At 40.3% G+C, this 18545-nt stretch overlaps 1 protein-coding gene across 1 annotated transcript in view; it reads left to right on the forward strand.

Moving 5' to 3' along the window:
• The window catches only part of NKD1 (NKD inhibitor of WNT signaling pathway 1), a 112203-nt gene that overhangs the window by 66477 nt on the left and 27181 nt on the right, over positions 1-18545 (forward strand). The window contains exon 4 of the mRNA XM_030471086.1: positions 1522-1579. Within this exon, the coding sequence (XP_030326946.1) occupies positions 1522-1579 (58 nt within the window). The remainder of the gene's footprint in view (positions 1-1521; positions 1580-18545) is intronic.

Raw genomic sequence — 18545 nt, forward strand, 5'->3', positions numbered from 1 at the left:
AAGAAAGAGACCTTTTTATTGGAACAAAAACTCAAGGAAACAAAATGGGTTTTGTTATTTGCTTCTTGGAAAACTAAATCCAGAATGACAGCTTTTATAGCAGCATTGTGCTGTGCAGAATCCTAGCATTCTGGGCCACGTTGCCAGCATTTCTCAGAGCCATTTGACCCCTGAGTTTTAACTTTATTTCAGGGTATTTGTTCGTGAACAGAATGGTATTTGCAGGGTCTCTGGGCTAGCTATCCAGTAGCGTTTGTGAAATCTGATTTTTAAAATGCTGTTGCAGAAACCGATACTGAAGAATTCCTAAGATATGCTTTTGTGGCTTAGTTACTTTCTGATAACTAATCTCAAAGAATAACATTTGGGCATGTGGAAAGCAGAAAAGAGCCTCTGTCAGCTTTTTTGAGAAAAAGATGTGAACTGCTTTTATCAGATAAAAATTGCTTAAAAATAAAGCTAATGAATACAACCAAACATTAATTTTCACAGGTTATTCCCTTTATTCTTATCTTGTGCAAAAAGCTCTGAACTGTCAACTTGCAGTTCACAGGTTGCTGCTGAGAATGCTGGCTCTGTGTTCCTGGTATGTTTTTGCAGGTGAAAAAGTGGCCATGAGTGCTGCGCACCAGCTTTTTAGGACCATATCCTTCTTTATCACCATAACTGTTTATCAGTGGCAGAAAGTGTTTGTGCAGAACTCAGGGAGCCAGACTATAATGTAAGCTGAATGACAAAATGGTGATGCCAGAGCCTTTGGAATGAATGGGAGAAGGCAAAACATGAGAATAGCTGTCACTACTTATGGTTTAGTTGGAGGTGGGGACTGGAGCTGGAAGGATCTGCTAATAAGAGAGTAAGAATGCTCTTCAGGGTCTTCGTAAGTGGGATTAGCTCCAAATCCCACTGATGCCCTACTTGAGCACCATTAGAGAAATACTTTAGGGGTCTGAGATAAGATCATCTGTGTATCTATGACATCTGCTTCTGCATTGTTCTAGACGTACTGGGGCTAACAAAATTTCATTAATTTTGGGATTGAGGGATCAGGCAGCTCTTCAGAGTCTGGTATCTGCTTTTCTTGTGTGACCTCTGGCATATGAAGGTTTTCTGTTTGCTGGTGAAACCAAGTGATAACATTCCTCTGTGGGTAGTGAAGGGCTTATTTCTCCTTTATCGTTTCTATTTGGAGTTTTTTTCTCTTGCTCGATTGACAGAATGTTGAAATGATAAATATTAATTCACTTTGTAAAGGAATTTGAATACGAACACTTCCTTTTTCTTTCGCCCATACAATCTATTCATCTCCATTGAATTTTTGTCCTAAAGTATGTCCAGAGCATTGTAAAATAGCACCAAACTCATTGACTACCACTAATAAAGTGATTGACTTACTTCCTGGGAAACAACTTCTTTGTTCTCATTAGTGTTTTAAATTAATCCTAATTAAATTAAATTAAAATTCTTAACACCTCAACAGTTTATATATAGTACATTTGTGATTTTTATTTTTTTTTACAGGATTTATCTGGAGAGGGCTACAGAGACACTATTGGTGATGAACACTTTCATCTAGAAGGTATGTAAAGAACAAAATTTCTTGGTTAATATTAAGGGATATGGGAGTATGCCAGTGAACAAGTCAGTGTGGGAATGCATATGTGAGAGTGGAGTTCTTGATATACTGATGTGTCTTCTGCCTGGCAAAACTTTTAAGGTGGGAATAAGGTATTGTTTCTGAATCTCCTACCACTGTCCTCCTAGTATCAAAAAAGTCATCCAGTTGTATCATAGGGACCAAGTATTTTAATTCAACGTCTCACAGTATTTTCTAGGTACTTCTTTAGGCAGTAGTAGCAGCAATGAATACCATTGTCCCCAGCAGAGGTGGTAAACACAATCTTTGAAAATGTTAGCATTGGGTTTTGTGATACACTGCACACCCTTCAGAGTTACAGAAAACAGACTCAGGAACTCCTGCATTAATTTCTAATAAAGACCAGAGACTCTTATTCTATACGTGTCTCTTGAATACGAATGGAATCATTATTGCCTCGGAGAACTTCTTCCAAGGCTCATCTCATCCCTTCCTCTGTGATCAGGTCTCTCTCCCTGGAGTGGAGATGGAATCATTGTTGTGGTGGGAAGGGCCTTTGGGGACCTGGAGTATGGACAGAGAACACAGGTACTTTCAACACCAGTTGGGCAAGTGGGTTGATGAATGGAAGAGATTAATTTGAGGATGTTATTGCTCATTCTGTTAAAAAAACAGGGAAATGAGACTCCAGAAACTCTGTAGTGTAACAAGTGGTTACATGGGGCAGTGTGCTAGATTTGTATTATAGGCTAGTGGAAATAATATGCCCAGCTTATTTGGAGCAATGAACCGTGTCAAGCTTATGTCCTTTTATAACCCAGTCATTTGTTTCTGGTGGTAGAGACTTCTGTCTAAACTGAACTTGAAAGATTCTCTGTGTTAAGAATGTCTGTCTTCCAGTTCCTTACCTGTGAAATGTGTTAATATACAGTATTTCTTGGATCCCATGTTTCTGTCATGTCTGTAGTTTAGAATCATAGAATCATAAAGTCATAGAATGGTTTGGGTTGCAAAGGACCTTAAGATCATCTAGTTCCAACTCCTCAGGCATGGGCAGAGAACCTCACACTAAACCATGTCACCCAGGCTCTGTCCAACCTGGCCTTGAACACTGCCAGGGATGGAGCATTCACAACTTCCTTGGGCAACCGGTTCCAGTGCCTCACCACCCTCACAGTAAAGAACTTCTTCCTTATATCTAATCTAAACTTCCCCTGTTTAAGTTTGAACCCATTACCCCTTGTCCTACCACCACAGTCCCTGGTGAAGAGTCCCTCCCCAGCATCCTTGTAGGCCCCCTTCAGACACTGGAAGGCTGCCATGAGGTCTCCACGCAGCCTTCCCTTCTCCAGGCTGAACAGCCCCAACTTCCTCAGCCTGTCTTCATACAGGAGTGCTCCAGCCCCCTGGTCATCCTCGTGGCCCTCCTCTGGACTTGCTCCAACAGCTCCATGTCCTTATTTTGAGGACACCAGAACTGCACACAGTGCTCCCAGTGAGGTCTCACGAGAGCAAAAAGTTTACAAAGAATGTTCCCTTGTATGTGCCTGTAACATACGAGCTCAATTTCAGCTCGTGCCTGTAGTCTACTGTTAAACACAAAAGCAAGATATGCTTGCCATGATGGAGTCAGTGTTTGTTAGAAGTGTTTCTGTATTTAACTTCATCAGTTTCCCTTTCTGCTCATAGTAGGACATAACTCTAATAAAGGGTGGGGTTTTAATTTTCAGAATTATAGCAGAATCTTAACACAGGATATTAAATGTCAGTGAGGTGAATAATTTCGTTTTCCTGTGTCTCATTCTGCCTTTCCTTGTCTCTAATTATTTCTTCCTTTGTGCATAGAATTGTCTTGCATAGCAAGCATAGTATCCAATATATATTGTTTCCAAACTAGTCAGCAACAGGATTGTTTTTCTTAGAGTGTAAACCCTTTTAGGATACTGTAATTTCAGTCTTTCAGCAGTTTTACATTATTACTTCCGATGCGTCTCATTTTTTGTGAAGTAGCTGAGAAGTGCAGACAAGATTTAGGACAGGTGGTCCTTCCTTTGTGTGCTGCCAGTGGGGAAGAGTTGTTCCGTGGTATCTTTCCAGCTAGGAGGTGGGTAACTGTTCCGCCCAGTGCTCAGGCAAACACATGCAGATTGCCAAGGCTTGGTCCTTATCTCTTCTGCAATCAGATCTCCTGGCTGTGCTTCATGCTGGGGACAGTGTTAGCCACTTCCCTCTTGAACGGGGCATTGAAAAGCTTCTAGTTAACAGATGATACTAGAAGCATTGTGTTAAAGCAGGATGCTTTCACCTTTTTTGTATAACTTCATGCATTTTACAGGCATAATATATTTGGATGATTGTGATAGTGCTAGCATAAACTTGTGATGTTAGCATAAAGTGAGGCTGAAACATGATCTCAGGCCTTTGTTAGCGCACAGCTTGAATTTTGTGTGGCTTAGGTGTGCGATGATCACTGTCATAGCTCTTTTCTGCATAGAAATATTTTGTGTGAAAGTGTACCTAATATTCTAGGAAGTATATTAATTTTTCTATCTAAAATAGTTGTTCTGCCTTCATTTTGCTACCTCACAACCTTTACATATGTACTGGTACAATACATGTATGTTGCATGATTATATGTTCATGTATCATAAGGTAGCATCAACATCACTGAAAAGTATTTTCAGAGACAGGGAGCTGTATCACACTGAAACATGGTTGGTTGGACTAAGCTCACAAAGGACATGAATAGCAAAACAAAGACTTGAACCCAGCTCTTACCAAGTACCACGCAAGTGTCTAATCAATGAACTGTATTCTGTCTTCATAAATACACAGTAGGGATGGAAAAAAATGAAAAAGAAACATTTCTCAGATTTGCAAAAAAGCACAGCAGGTGCTACAGTTCTTCTAGGTTAGGGGAAAGTTACAGCCTCTACACTCAGACTTTACTGGAGAATAAATCTGAGTTCTTTAGAAGAGTCTCACTGAAAAGACAAAGTGGCAATGAGAGAAATAATTGAATTTCTTATTTTGCTTTACATAGCCAAGTTCATTACCTTTTTTTTCTTCTCTCTCTTTTTTCCCCTCTTAGCCGTCTGAGCATTACAGATAAAAAGAGCTCTCTTTGCTGGATTTAACTTCTGTGTTGTTATGTAAAGCTTGATCAAATCCTTTCGTCTTAACAGACTTAACTGGCCAACAGCAAAAGGCTCGGGATTCTGGGATTAAGATTGTATTTGGTAAGAGGACTGGTGCATTAGTGCTTTCTTTTGAACTATAGAAAGAACAAAGTAAACATCAAAAGCATTAAGCCATGAGAGCGGATTGTTGGCTCAATGTTGCTGCATGACAAGAGGTTAGAACTCAATAGCGGCAACTCTGTTTACTGAGTGCTGTGCAGAAAGAAACAGTTTGGCCAGTATTGTCTATTATATCCAGCACCTGCCTTTGATTTTGCTGCTGAGCAAGTCACTAAATTGAAATTTTCTAATTTTCCCTGATGTGGTCAGTGATTTCCTTAGATAAAAGATAACAATGGAAACCTCAGTCTGTTCTTATATATTACTTACTCTGGTTCCCTTCTTTCTCTTTCATTAATAACTCAACAACTGGGCATGCTGGATATAGGTTTTGTAGTGCCTTCATTTGCAACTTTCATTCGAAGTTTAGCAGTGTTTTCTCACTGCAATGCAGAGATTGCTATTTGCCAAGCTTAGAGTTCTTGCACAATCTGCTGTGGCTGTGTACAAATTTCTTGTGCTTGAACTTTCTTGTCCAGCAGCTTCCGCACAGGAAGCATGTGCTTCATCGCTCATCATGTCTAGGATAAAAGAGCTTGCGATTTCGCTTCCTTGTCCCTAGACAGAATAGTAGGTCACTAGAATTGAATAACTGGAGGTGGGTCTGGAAGAAATCGCAAAATCTAGAAGTGACATTGGAAGATATTTTTTGTTTCACTTGGGGAAGCTAAAATGGCAGGCAGGAATTGAATATAGCATCAAACAGCAAGTCACTCTTTCATCACTTGCTATCAGTGTGTTCAATAATGACATCCAAGTTCTCTCTCTGCTTTTCAAGGCATAAGAAGCTTTTCAATTAGTCATTCAAGAGTTCTGCTCTTGTTTTCCAGAACTTTCTTCACGTCCTTTCCCTTGATAAATGGGAAAGGAAATAATCCAGGAAAAAGGAATAAATCCAGGGAATAATCCAGGGAAAGGAATAAATCCAGGAAAAATGTAATTTTCATGGCTAGGAAATTTTCACAGCTACAGCCTGTAGACCAGGAGAGCTTTCTTATCTTGACCACTCCATGTCTTTATGAAGTGAACTGAAGTTCCTCCGTCTCATCACTTGAACAGTTAGCTTTTCAGAGCAGTCTGTTTTCTCCCTGCTTGTGACATCTGAACCAGAAGAAGGAAGATCTCCCTCTGACACAGACTGATCATGGAAAAGAGGCAATTTCCTACTTGTCTCAATACAAGCTCTTTAAAGCCCAGTGAGATCTAGCTATCAGTCTACTTCTGGAGTTCAAGGTGAAGTCTTTAAGCTCAGGAGACACCTAACCTATCATCACCCCAATTAGTTATGTGGTAACATGATTTCTCATGTCACTGTTCTCCTGAAAAGTATGACTTACGTGTTTCTACTAACCAGAAATCTTGCATCTCTGCGAGATCCATTTAGTCCTGTACCTGTCAGAGGAGCTGCTTCTTATGCTGATAGCAATCTGTTCTTTGTTTCATTTGTCAGCAGAGGGTGATGTCTTGGTTATTTTTCTCTCAACAGAAGACTGGAGAGGATCCAAACCTTCCCGGTGTCTTATCTGAACACGGTATCCAAAGTCCTGCTGAAAGTAGCATCAGAACTTAACCTGCATCAACAATCCCTTTTTTTTCATATGTTTCCCAAACCAGATCTCTAGATGTAAGATGTTCCCTTGCCTGGTATCAGAAAGGACAGAATTATTCATGTCATCTTCTTGCCTGCAAATATCGGAGAGCCCTCCAGCAGAGTTCAAAGCACATCTTGTTGCTGAAAAAAAATCTATCATATCTGTAAAAGAACTACTTGTAGCATTTTCACACATTTTCAAGATATTATGGAATTTCTAAACCTGCAAGGCATGCTGTATTCAGCAAAGCAGAAAAATAATTAATTCTTTTCTTAACATTATTATGTGTTTTTCAGGATATTGCCAAGGTATGGTACTTGGGCCCAGATTGTTTATAAACTTGTCAGCAAAGGAAAACTTGAACAAGCATTTTAACTAGTGTTAGCTAACCTATTTGCCTGTGAGACCGTATTTACCACACTTAGATAATCTCACAGCTGTAATATATTCATGTATTGTGCTGAGCTACGAATGAGTAATGAAAGGCAGTTATTTCAAACTGCATGCTCCTTTCTAGTTAATGCCTTATGAGGCTTATTTCATTTCTTTTCTAAGGCTTAAATAATTTTCTATATATTACGGATATGAAATTCCAGTGTATTTATAGAAACACATAGATTGCATCTTGCACACAGGCAAAGCTGCTTTATCTCAGCGCCATTGTTATTACGTGCCTAGTAGTATTGACATAGGCTTGGTTCTTTGCAGAAAATGAAGATCCTGTCTCTGTCATGTTAAACCAAATACCTATTAATCACTGACACTGCAGAGTGCTAAAAATTCTACCTTAAAAGTGCTCTTGTGGTCAGCTTTGTGGGATGTTATATGGGAACTCCACATTTTAATGACTTGTTGCTAATCCCGTGCAGTTACCATAGGTTTTCTATGCATGAGTATGTCCTGTGTGATCACCTTAGACTGGTGATCACTTGCTCAATGGCTGTATCTTTTTTGGCTGCCAAGAGGTTTCTGCTGTACCCTTTCCTACTACTCAGTATGACATGAAACAACTGAAAAAAATCTGCAGCTCCAGGGTGACCCACTGGCAGAGCCAGCAGTATCTGCCAAACAGCTAGTCCCTTCTGAGGCTGGATGCTGATAAGCTGGTAACTGTGAGCTGGAAGGAGCACCAAAGAACATGCCGGGGCAGGGGGGAAGGAGCAGTGGAGAGTGCCAAGAGAAAACTGCTTAGTTTGGCAGTTAGAATAAAAGTCACCAAAGAATATGAGACTGGTAGGATTAGCAGAAGTTTTCCTGTGGTCGTGCACCGATCCAGGAAATTGTAAGAAGCAGGTAGGCTGTTTGCCATGAGTGGGAGGAAAAACTTATGGCATAAGGCACTTAAAAAAAAAAAATATAAAAAAAAAGTAAAATTGTACAAGTGTTTCTTAACATTAGCTATTCCAGTTGAGGGGGGTTGGTGTTTGGATCAGAAACTTTTACTTCTAGAGCTGCTGTTTCAAGTGAAGCCAGGTCAGTACTGATGAAAGACTGTTACCATCCAATGGTTGCCCATAGCCTCTGTGTAATGAGTTAGTGGTCTCCAGGTGTTTCGAAATGGACCTTTACAGTGTCTAACAGCTCCCGCCCATGTTGGCAAGTGGAACACAGAAAGGCAGTGAAAAGTAGGCTGTTATGTCACCTCAGAGGGTGAGCTTTCCTCCTCAAGCAGAGCCACAGCTCGTTCCATACATGTTAGTGTATTGCTCTCTGTAGCTGACAACCCACCAGCTCCTGTGAGTGCTGCCTAACAGTTTTTGATAGATGATGTGTTTTGTCTACAGTTTGAGAGTTTTGTTCTGTGTTGTTAATCTTCTGCATTAGATTGGGAAGATCATACTTGCTGTAAGGAATAGCTTCACATTGATCTCTGTATTCAGATCATCCTACGTTGCTAGAATGCTGTTATTCCTGAACACAAGCAAGTTGCATGTTTGCTTCAGGGACTCTATAGAAAAGCGGAGAACAGAGGCTGAGATTTCCTGCATCCATGCCTGTCCCTTACTTACATGATGGAGAGCCAGTTTCAAAGCACAGTACGTAAGAAACCCTTCCAAACTTATAAATGGTCTCTACTCTTTATGGTGGCCAAAGAAAGCCAAATGTTAATGTTAATTTATTGGTGTGTGATGTATAAAAAAAATATTTCAGTAGAAAACAAAGGTAATGAAAAGGGAAGCAAAACTAGCACCTCAAAAATGCAGAGTTGATCCTTAGTGAACACCTTAAACATGGAAAGCTTTAAAATAATATTACATGCGTGCTTGGTATTTATAACAATATTGGTTTTCCATGCATTTTCTACCTAAGACTGGCAACTTTTCCTTCTTTCACAGAGAAACTAATGCTTTTTCTGAGTGATCATTAAAAAAAGACTCAATTACAGTAAGAATATTCATTTACTCTCAGCTCTGGGGTAGTCAGGAGCTAGTTTACTAGGAGGCAAAAATTCATAAGTGGGTATAGCTGTTGAAAAACCTGTGTCTACAGAGCTCTCAAGGTGCTTCTCTTGTAGCATGTGAGATCCAGACCATCGGGGTGCATGTTGGCAGCAGGAGAATCAAAGGACAAAAGGACTTAACTTAGGGAGATCTCATCAAAGGCAGGAAGGCTCTTGCATTTGCCTTCCATATCACAAAACTGAGCAAAGCATCATGGCAGAGCTTAGGCAGCAGACTGTGGGCACCCAACTGGTTGCTCATGTCAGTGAGTGAAGCTTGAAGGAAGCTACCATGTAGCAGGGCTGAGATGGGGTGAGGCATGGGTGTCAGTGGTAGAAGGCTTATGCTCTATTTGTGTGGTTTGAAAGGGCTGAGCCTTGGTAATCTGAACTCACCCAATCAGTCTTGGTCATTGGTGTTTCCCTTGGGATGTCAAGGTTGTGATTCAGAGGAGGAAGGAGCTGTACTCTGTGTAGGCATATCTGAGCTGTGCATCTAACTTAGGCTGAGTAACACTTGCACTGGCTGCACAGGAATGCAGGATGGTGCCCAGCTCTGCACTAGCTGTCCACCGCATGGGTACGCCTGTCACACCCGTAACACCACCCAAGGTGGTGGCTGGGTTACAGCTTGCCACGTCTGCCTGTGTGTCCTGCTCTCCTGCTTCTGCAGTGGTGACTAATGTGGAAGGCAGGGTCTAACATCAGATACACCTCAGAAAACTGACGGACTCAGGCATATCCATGAGAGACAGCTGATCTAGTGTGTATGGTACAGAGATAAAGCTGCATTACCATATGCAACGGTATAAAAATGTTCTTGAACTTTGCCCCAGGACATCTACCACCAAGAACAAAGAATGAAATATGGGTACAAGTCTAGAGTTTGAAAACAATCTCTCTGGAAACATGATGAATACCAGTGGTTTCATTTATTCTACTTGAAGAACAAAGGTTCTTTTCTACTTTTAATTTCCCAGCAATGATTATTACCAGTTATTTTTCTTGTAGCTTTGACCACAGTTCATGGAAGTTTTATTAAATATGTTTTTGAAAAGTAAGTCAAAATGCCATTCTTCTCTTTAACTCTCTTGTGACTCTCCTCCCCTCCCCTCCCCTCGTCTCCTCGCTCTTTTTTTTTTCTTTCTTTTTTAGTCCATCTGAAACTAGAGCATATTTCCATGCAATGGTTTGGGCCCAGATAATACTCTCGTGCTGGTGTTCATGGAATCATTCCAGTTTTGTGCTCTTGTAACTGAAAGAAGTGTTGGCCCTGGCTATTTCAAAAGGTGATATAGTTGTTTCAAATCCCTTGTCTTTACATGAAATATTACATTATTTTTTAGAAACCTTGAATACTGCATTTAATAGGCAAAATGTCTTTCTGCAATTCCCAGATATTCCTAAAGTTACCAGTTCTCTTGTGTTTGACTTGACCTTGACACAGCCAGGCAACCAAGGTTCAGAGTGCTCCCTTTGCTGGGTTTTCAGTAGCTTTCTGCAATAGGCTTTTGTTGAGATCCCATGTGCATGCTACTGTAAGGCCCTTCTCTCCTGCCTGTAGGGATTTCATATTCCAGAGTGTCTCACGTGAGGATACAATTTATGACAGGATTAAATAGTTCTTGCATTTCTGGGATCAAATTTGAGGGTCATGGATTTATACAGGCAGTTAGATGTAAAGATATATGCCTGAACCTTTGGGCTGGATAGTTTAGACGCAACAACCTGTCATCCTGCTGAACCTTACATGTGCACAAGTGTGACCATGCAGACTTAAAGTGGCAATTCCAGTGAAAAGCATATTGCTTTTGCCAGTTGCTGTTCCAAATTCAAAGTGTGTATCAGTCAGGGTGCTTTTGTGTGCTTCAACTCCACTTCTGCTGCAGTAGCTACAGAAACCCAAAGTTTTACCTCACCAGGCAGAACAAGTGCCCTTTGTTACCTAGACAGATTACAGCTTTTTCTAAAGTCTGCTCTTCATAAAAGCCCAGCTTGAACAATGGAAATTCTGACTTGCCTCAGATACTGAGGAGACTTTTATAGTTTCAAGTAGCTCCAGGGTTATATTTTAAAAGTTGAATTTCATCACGTTTCAAGTTTGGTGGGGGAAAAAAAAAAAAAAGCATGATATTTTTAGCAGAAGAAAGTCCCCACACACCTTTTTTCTTAACAGATGTTTCATCTCAATCATTTCCAAACCTCAAAGCACAAGTAGCAGTCAACCTTATTCTCCTGTGGAGAAAAAGATAAAATGTCATTTGTTTGGAAGAGGGTTTTGGTTTTTTTTTTGTAACCACAACTAGTTTGTGAGTAAAAGCAAATAATAAATGCAGCACTATGGGGTTGTGGAAATGAACCTGGAGCAACACTTCTGCTCTTGAAAGAGCATGGAGTCCAGCTGCTCTTGTTAGATGGAAAGTCCCAACCCCCAGCCCACCAAAAAAAATAAAAATGCCAGTAATCAGGTTTTTCTTGCTTATAAATCTGATCCAGCAATCCAGGTTCTTTCACCAGTGAAATATGTGATACAAAGTGCCCACCTTTGTAGCAGAAAGGATTTAAAACTAAACAAAAAGAGAGGAAAGGAATAGTAGTTGTAAAAAAAATTACCCAGAAGTATAAGAGGTGCTACCTGAGGAATTTTCACAGGGCTCTGGAGGAGCGGAGAGCTTTGCTGTGCCTGGCAGTGGGGCTGTGTGCGGGGCTCAGCCGCTGGGGGAGTGGCCGACGACAGCCAAGGCAGGCCCGAACTCTGTGCCCAGATTTATCTAGGAGGGAGTTGCCTCTACAGGCTTGGAGGTATAAAGCTAAAGTGTGGAGCTGCACACCCTTGTCCTGTTATTTTAATGATTTTTATTAAATAATTTAGTGAAAATAAATTTTAATTTTTAATGATGGCTCCACGCTCTGCAGAGCCATCCACCATCCAGGTGGGGAAGGGTATTCTCGGCAAATGGACGTTCGGATGAAGACTGCTCCCTGTGTGCAGTGCAGGACTCTCTGGGAGCTGCTCTGAGCACCCACTTGCCCTCCTGCCCTGTACCTCTGCAGGGCGGCTGCCCAGGCCCTGTGACCAAGCAGTCATTGCCATCCCGATTTCAAGACGCTATATTGGAACAAAAAGCCACAGTGACACTGTCTAGGAGGATATGGTGGGGTTTTCCAGCAAATAAGTAGCTCAGAGAGGGAGGCTGAATGTTGAGTTGCAGAGCACATTGGGCTCTCTAGAGCAATAGGAAGGGCTGGCTTCTCCTGTAAACGCACTCCAAACCATGCTCGAAAAGCCTCCTTTTCTGTATTTTGAGCAGTGTGTAGCACAGGGGGGTTCCATCTCTGGTTGTGGTCTTTAGGCTGTACTACACTTACTAATAACAGTGAGCAGTCACCTGCGTTTTTTCAGTGGGAATCATTCTGTGTTGCAATCCTGTGTGCTCTCTAGACTTTAAATAAGGTGGTTGGGTCAAGCCTTGATGAATTTTATTCCTCTGCATGTTTTGCAGTATGTGATGTATCACCTCAGTACTGTTCCTCACCCCTTCCTCCCATATGAAAAAGGAATTTGTATGTGCTGGGCTATCAGTCACTATACTGCTTTTCAGTTGTGTTGTGAATCAATTTCCACTCTCCTCCATTTCTCAGAGTTAAGATGTAGGGCCCTGAGGATGGAAAAACTGAACTTGGTACTGAGTATTAACTATGAGAGAGTTGTCAGATGTACAACTGATTGATCACAGCCAAAATAATGTTACAGTACAGGTCCACAACACTGTTCTCTCTAAAAGGCTGGCCTTTTAGAGGGTCAGAGTGACATTCCTCCTCATGGGAAGCAGTTCTGATGAAGTAAGTATTACAGTTCAGGTACCTTTAGAGGCCCCGTTATCATAACAAAGGTAGTGGAAACATGATTTTCCCATTGAACATCTAGGTTAGATGGGAGCAAGTTGGTATCAAAGCCTACATTATTAATAACATTACCTACTCAGCCTTGATTTGAATAAAGGGTTATGTACTGGCTGGGTTTTTTTTCTTCTTTCTCTTCTCTTGTGAATCTCTTATGAATCTCTTGTGTTTTGGAAAAATCCAAAGAGACAAAGAAAATTTCAGATAGAAAATCCAATGTGAATATGCATATTTGCAACTTACAATGAGAAGGGTTTTTTAAAAAGCAAAATTGTTACCAGTTACTAACCAGAATCAGTGTACGGCCATCTTCAGAGAAAAGAGGTCTTTCTTCTTTTGCATTAAGTCAGAAATGATCAGTTGGTTTCCCCATCTGTCAATGTTCAGCAACAGAATTCAACACTTTGCAGGCCCGCTCAGAGCTCCAGGGACACAATGCTGTTAGAAAGTGGTGATTCATGTGACAGTGACAGTTTTCACTTAAGAAGTACTTACCCATGTTAAATGATACAGATAGTTACAGCAGATTGCGTTCTGTTAATGTAGCTTTGATGTGCTCACTGATCAAACACCAATCCTGCTGCTACAGGTATTATCCTGAAGTATTCTTACCAAAGCTTATGGAGATTCTTCCTCCTGTCCCTATTCCCCCCCGCTTTGTTTTTTTAAAACAGGAGGGGAAGGAGAAATGATCTTCTTTGATCTCCAATGAGGAAGGGAAAAAAAAAAGAGACTGTTCTGTTCAGGCTTTTGGCTAACACAACAAACAGTGTTTAAAATTTAACTTTGCTTAATTAATTAGTAATTCTGTTTAGTGCTGTCTGATCTTCATCCAAAAGGTATTTTGAAGCTTGAGAACTGAACATCAAAGTGTACTGGGTGAAGATGGTCAAGTAAGGCATTTAATCTGGAAGTTGCTGTTGATGAAATACAGCCAGTTGGGGAACTAATTGGAAAAGCGAATCATAATCTGGCAAAATTCATCAAACTCCCTCCCTTCAGCAAACTCATTCCAGAAGGAGTGTGAGGAATCTAGGTTTAGTGTTTAAGCGTGTATGAGTTACACCCTAGCTAGCAAAGAGAGACCATATTGTCCTTTGCATCTTTAGTGCAAACCCTTTTTTGGTAAGGAGATAGTAAAAAATTTTTCCACCCGCCTCAACAGCCAGAGAAAAAAAGACACCAGACCTAGACAGAAACCTGATTCTTTGTCAAGGCTTGGAAATACTTTTACTTAAGTATGTCAAATTATTGGGGTTGGCAAAAGGAATCAAAGCTTTAAGAGAGGTGGTGTTGCATGGACCTGTGAGCTTGGCTATTTTTTATTCAGGAGAGAAAATGGTGTCTCAGCATTTGAGTAGATTTCAGCCTAGCAATTCCCCAGTGTCCTAATGGAGACTTTTCAGAATCGTTATCTGATGCTTGAATGATCAGAAGACATTTTATTTGTCTATTTTTTTGGGGTTTTTTTGCAAACTATCTCTCAGTCTGAGTCACCACTCCCCTGTTCTGCACTTAACTGTCCCCCCAGCCAGGTCCTGACAGTAGGTCTTGTCACATCATGAATCTTTTTTTTCACCCTGTAGTGTGCAGTCGAACCTTTGATTTGTGTTGTGACCATTAACAGGAAACCATGAAATAGAAGATAGTGACTTCTCTCCATATTTTTGGGTTAACATACCCATCCTAGGCTAGTACAAAGCATTACTAGTACAGTTCTTGCTAAATTGGTTTTGACTTGTCCCACTGGACTTAAAATGGACAATTAATTTCCCTACAGTAAGTTTCAGAGAAGGCAGCTTGATCTTTGTTGTTTTGAAGGGTGTGTCTAATTCATCAGCTTCAGCTTTCAGCCAGAGAAAGTTGAATACATGCTTCTGGTGCTGACCCAGGACAAGCCTGTTTTTCTATGCTCTTATTCTGGTGGCTGTGGAAAAGGAATGTCGCTCCCTTCCTGATGCTATTCTGCCTATGTTCATTTGCCACTGGAAAAGAGGACCTTTGCTCAAACAAATTTGTTTATCTCCATCGGGGATGTATTTCAATTAACTCTGTGCAATAAAACCAAAATGTATTTTTAATGGGGGTGATATTTCTTAATCCATGGCCTCCAGGAGAACTTAAAAGTGAAATCTGAATGTGAATGTCATTGTTAATTAATGGACAACTTCTCAATTTAGACTTTCAAGCATAGTTATTATTGCTGTGGTTGTTGTCATCATGCAGTCAGTGAAGAAAGTCAGTTATGTTTGTCAAACCTGATTTGTAATGAAAAAAAATGCTGACAGAAACAGATAATTTAGACATCAGACTTCAGGAAAAACCACGCAATTAATTCTTTTTCTATCCCTTTGGTCCTAATAGTCTCTGATTTTAAGTTCTGCTGCATCTGCTAAATCTGGGAATTGGAAGTGAAACCCTTAGCCCATTGACGTCAATAGGAATTTTAGTACTGAGCTTGGTTGGACCAGCTCTTTGATGCTCAATTCCACCAGTCAAATATTGCTACTGAAGTTCAATTTGAGCTGTTACAGAAGTGCTTATGACTTTATCTCCTTGTCTTGATATGGCTATGTGTTTTTTAATTTTCCTTTTATCCTACTCTCCCGCAAGTCTCAGGTTCTACTGTGTGGTTTGTTCTTCCCCATGTACAGATAATTCTGTCCCTTTGTTTCTGGTAGTAGTTTTAAAGAATTACTGTGGAATCCAGTCTATCCAATTTGAGGGGAAAGCTAGTAATATTTCCCTTCAAAAAGGGTTTGATTTCATGTATGCCAGATGCTGACTTCCATAGGTGGCATTTTTGTCAATTCTCCAATTTTACCTTTACTCTGCTTTGTCTCAAAAATTACAGTAATTACCCTGACGTTAAGATAATAGTCACTGGTAATGTCCAGTCATAATTTATTACTATGGAATTGCATAGCTTCTCCCATAGTTCTGCTTTCTGAGGTAAGGCCCTGCGATCCATCACATACCTTTCAGAATGGCTGTCATCCCAAGGAGGCTCTGAGGTAGTTTGTCTTTAGCCTGAGTTCTCATAACTGCTGTGCAAATTTGGACTTGGTAGGTGTAACTTAGACCTAAACATTCATCAGAATTGCATCCTCTTTTGTTTCTGACCACAAAATCGTCTTAATCCATCTGACAAAAATGCTAAATACAGCTGAAAAACAGAGTGAAACTGTCATTGCTTTGAGAAAGAAGAGTGTTTGTTAAGGAGCATGGAGCTTTGCTTGAATGAGGCTTTGAGAATCTGAAATGACAAGCCATCTGAGTGAGAGTGAAAGTTTAAACAGTCACTTTTCCATGTGAGTGCAGCTCTGGTTTGGTTCTTTTTTCTCAAATGCAGGATGGAGGTGAGTGACAAATGGTTTGGCTGGCTGAAGCTTAGTATTCTGCTCTCATTCGATACACACAGCACAGCAATCAGTTTTACCTCATTTCTGGGATTTTTTGGTGATTCCTAAGCAACAGTTGGAATTATTCCCCCCTTTTCTTAGGAATGAATACACCCCTGAAGAAAAGACCTAATTCTTTAGGGATGAGTCTTAATACCTTTAAACTGGTATTCATTCTCCCCTTCTCTTCCTCCCCCACCTCAATTATGAGCAATTGAGTGGTAGTAATTAGCAATCTTAGAGAGAAACATCTGCTAGTACACTTAAGCCAGTAAGTTTGTTTTTCATGAAAGAATGGTATTTCACAATTTTTCCAAGTTAATATTTTTCCTTTATTGTCTTTCCAATTTCAAATATTGTCCAGATGCATTTTTATAGTGTCTTAAGGTTATAGAAGTGAATACAAGTCCATTAATAGTGAACAAGAAAAGAGAACATCGTAAAGAAAACATATGCAGTATTTCAATTCATGAAACATACTGTTAGGGAACATTGTTTTTGAAAGCATATGGCTATTCCCATGAGAAGCAATATATATATATACTTCTTTTTTCCCTCCAGTTGTGGATTCCCACAAGAAGGATATTTTTCTCTGTATATTTGTCTATGTAGCGCATTCTCTTTGTCAGGACTTGTTCTTTGAGCAGGGAGGTAAGTAAGTATTTTTGTACAGATGATATATTCTACGTGGACCTATTTCTGATGGCCTAGACTTTGGAAACACAAGTCTATTAATTCTCCACACTCCTTTGAGATAGCTATCTTGTCTGGTCTAGTTTAGTATCATTGGCAGAGCTGAAAGGAAGTTCACATTGTGAATATATCTGAACCTTGGCATGAGGCTCACTGTTGGATCTCTGTTTACAGGCCGCTAGTTTTAACCGTCCCAAGCAGACATTCTCATTTTATTTATAAGTAGGTTAACCATGTGTTTGTATCCTTCATGAAATCGAGTGCATGTCAATAGTCAAAACTAAGTATAGAAACAAGATACCAAACACTTACCCTTCCCAGACAGTTGTACTCCAGTATATATTTTCAAATGTTCATTGGGTTTGGATAAGGCATATGAGGATATATGCACAGACACATTGTTTGATCACTCATAAATATTATTTTAATACCTCCATATTCCCCTTTAAACTTTCCTCATTTATATTTCATTTTTCTTTGCTGAATGAAACTTGACATCAGGATGAGATCACCAGATTTTCCCATTTCATGTGAGCTCCAAAATGAGTAACTGATTTCAAAGGATAATTCCCCAGAGCAGCAAGGCCAATAAGTTCTTCAGATCAAAGGTCAGCAAAGCTCAAAGAGGATAATTTCTGGCATACAGTATTTAAACTCTCTGAAGGAGTGTACTGCAAGATGTATCCTCTCCTTCCCCAATAGTTGAACTCTTGTTTTTTGAGAAGACTAATTTGTCAGAGCACTTTTTTTCCTCTGTTACATAAATTATACATTAAAGTGAAAGCTTCCTATCTGAACATACAAACTGTACATCCAGAAAGGTTATTAAACGTGCCAGTGGAAGGCCTGTCCCTGAAACCAGAAGGTAACTCTGTGCCGTTTCTCTCTGAAGCACCCCATGGACCGGGGAACTCTGATGCTCTTTGGGCATGCCAGCAGATTTCACCATGACGCAAGAGCACGGTGGTGTAGGAGAGGGAATGCTCTGTGACACACTTTGTTTTGGTAGTAAAGCCCAGCAAAGAGCACTGAGGCAGGGAACAGTCACATTGTGCAGGATCTGCTCTGAAGTGCTCTCAGCCATGAGAGCATGCCATGCCAGTGTATTTGGGATGCTGTCCCTTAGACACAAAAGACCATTGTAGGAGTCTTTTGGCCAATGTGTACCTTTATACATTTAAAAGTATGCATGATAAGAGAGGTGGATTTTATTTTCAGTTGGTTGTCCATTGTTCCAACAAAGCTGGGGGTCATATCAGCCCACCTTTCATTTATTTCATGTTCCCTAGACCGAAATTGTGAGGGGTTGCAAAAGCCCCTGATACAAATGTTTCTGTCCTCTTAGAACTGTTCATGTGAGAAACTGGTCACTGGTACAAATGCGCCATTGAAACCCTAGGAGCATATTTAACAGTTACGAAGAACCATTGTCAGTGTAACTATCCTTGTTGCGAAGGCCCCTGTTACCTTTCAATTTCTTGTTTCTTTTAGAAGGAAAACACAAGGCTGGACTATGTAGAGAAATGTTATGGCCTTAGCTTTTAAACTTCCAGGAATATGGAATTATATTTATGGACAAAGTCAGTACAGAGCAAATGGCCCTTCTTCAGATATGCTTCA

Source organism: Strigops habroptila, chromosome Z (genome assembly GCF_004027225.2).
Source record: "Strigops habroptila isolate Jane chromosome Z, bStrHab1.2.pri, whole genome shotgun sequence".
Classification (NCBI taxonomy): domain Eukaryota; kingdom Metazoa; phylum Chordata; class Aves; order Psittaciformes; family Psittacidae; genus Strigops; species Strigops habroptila.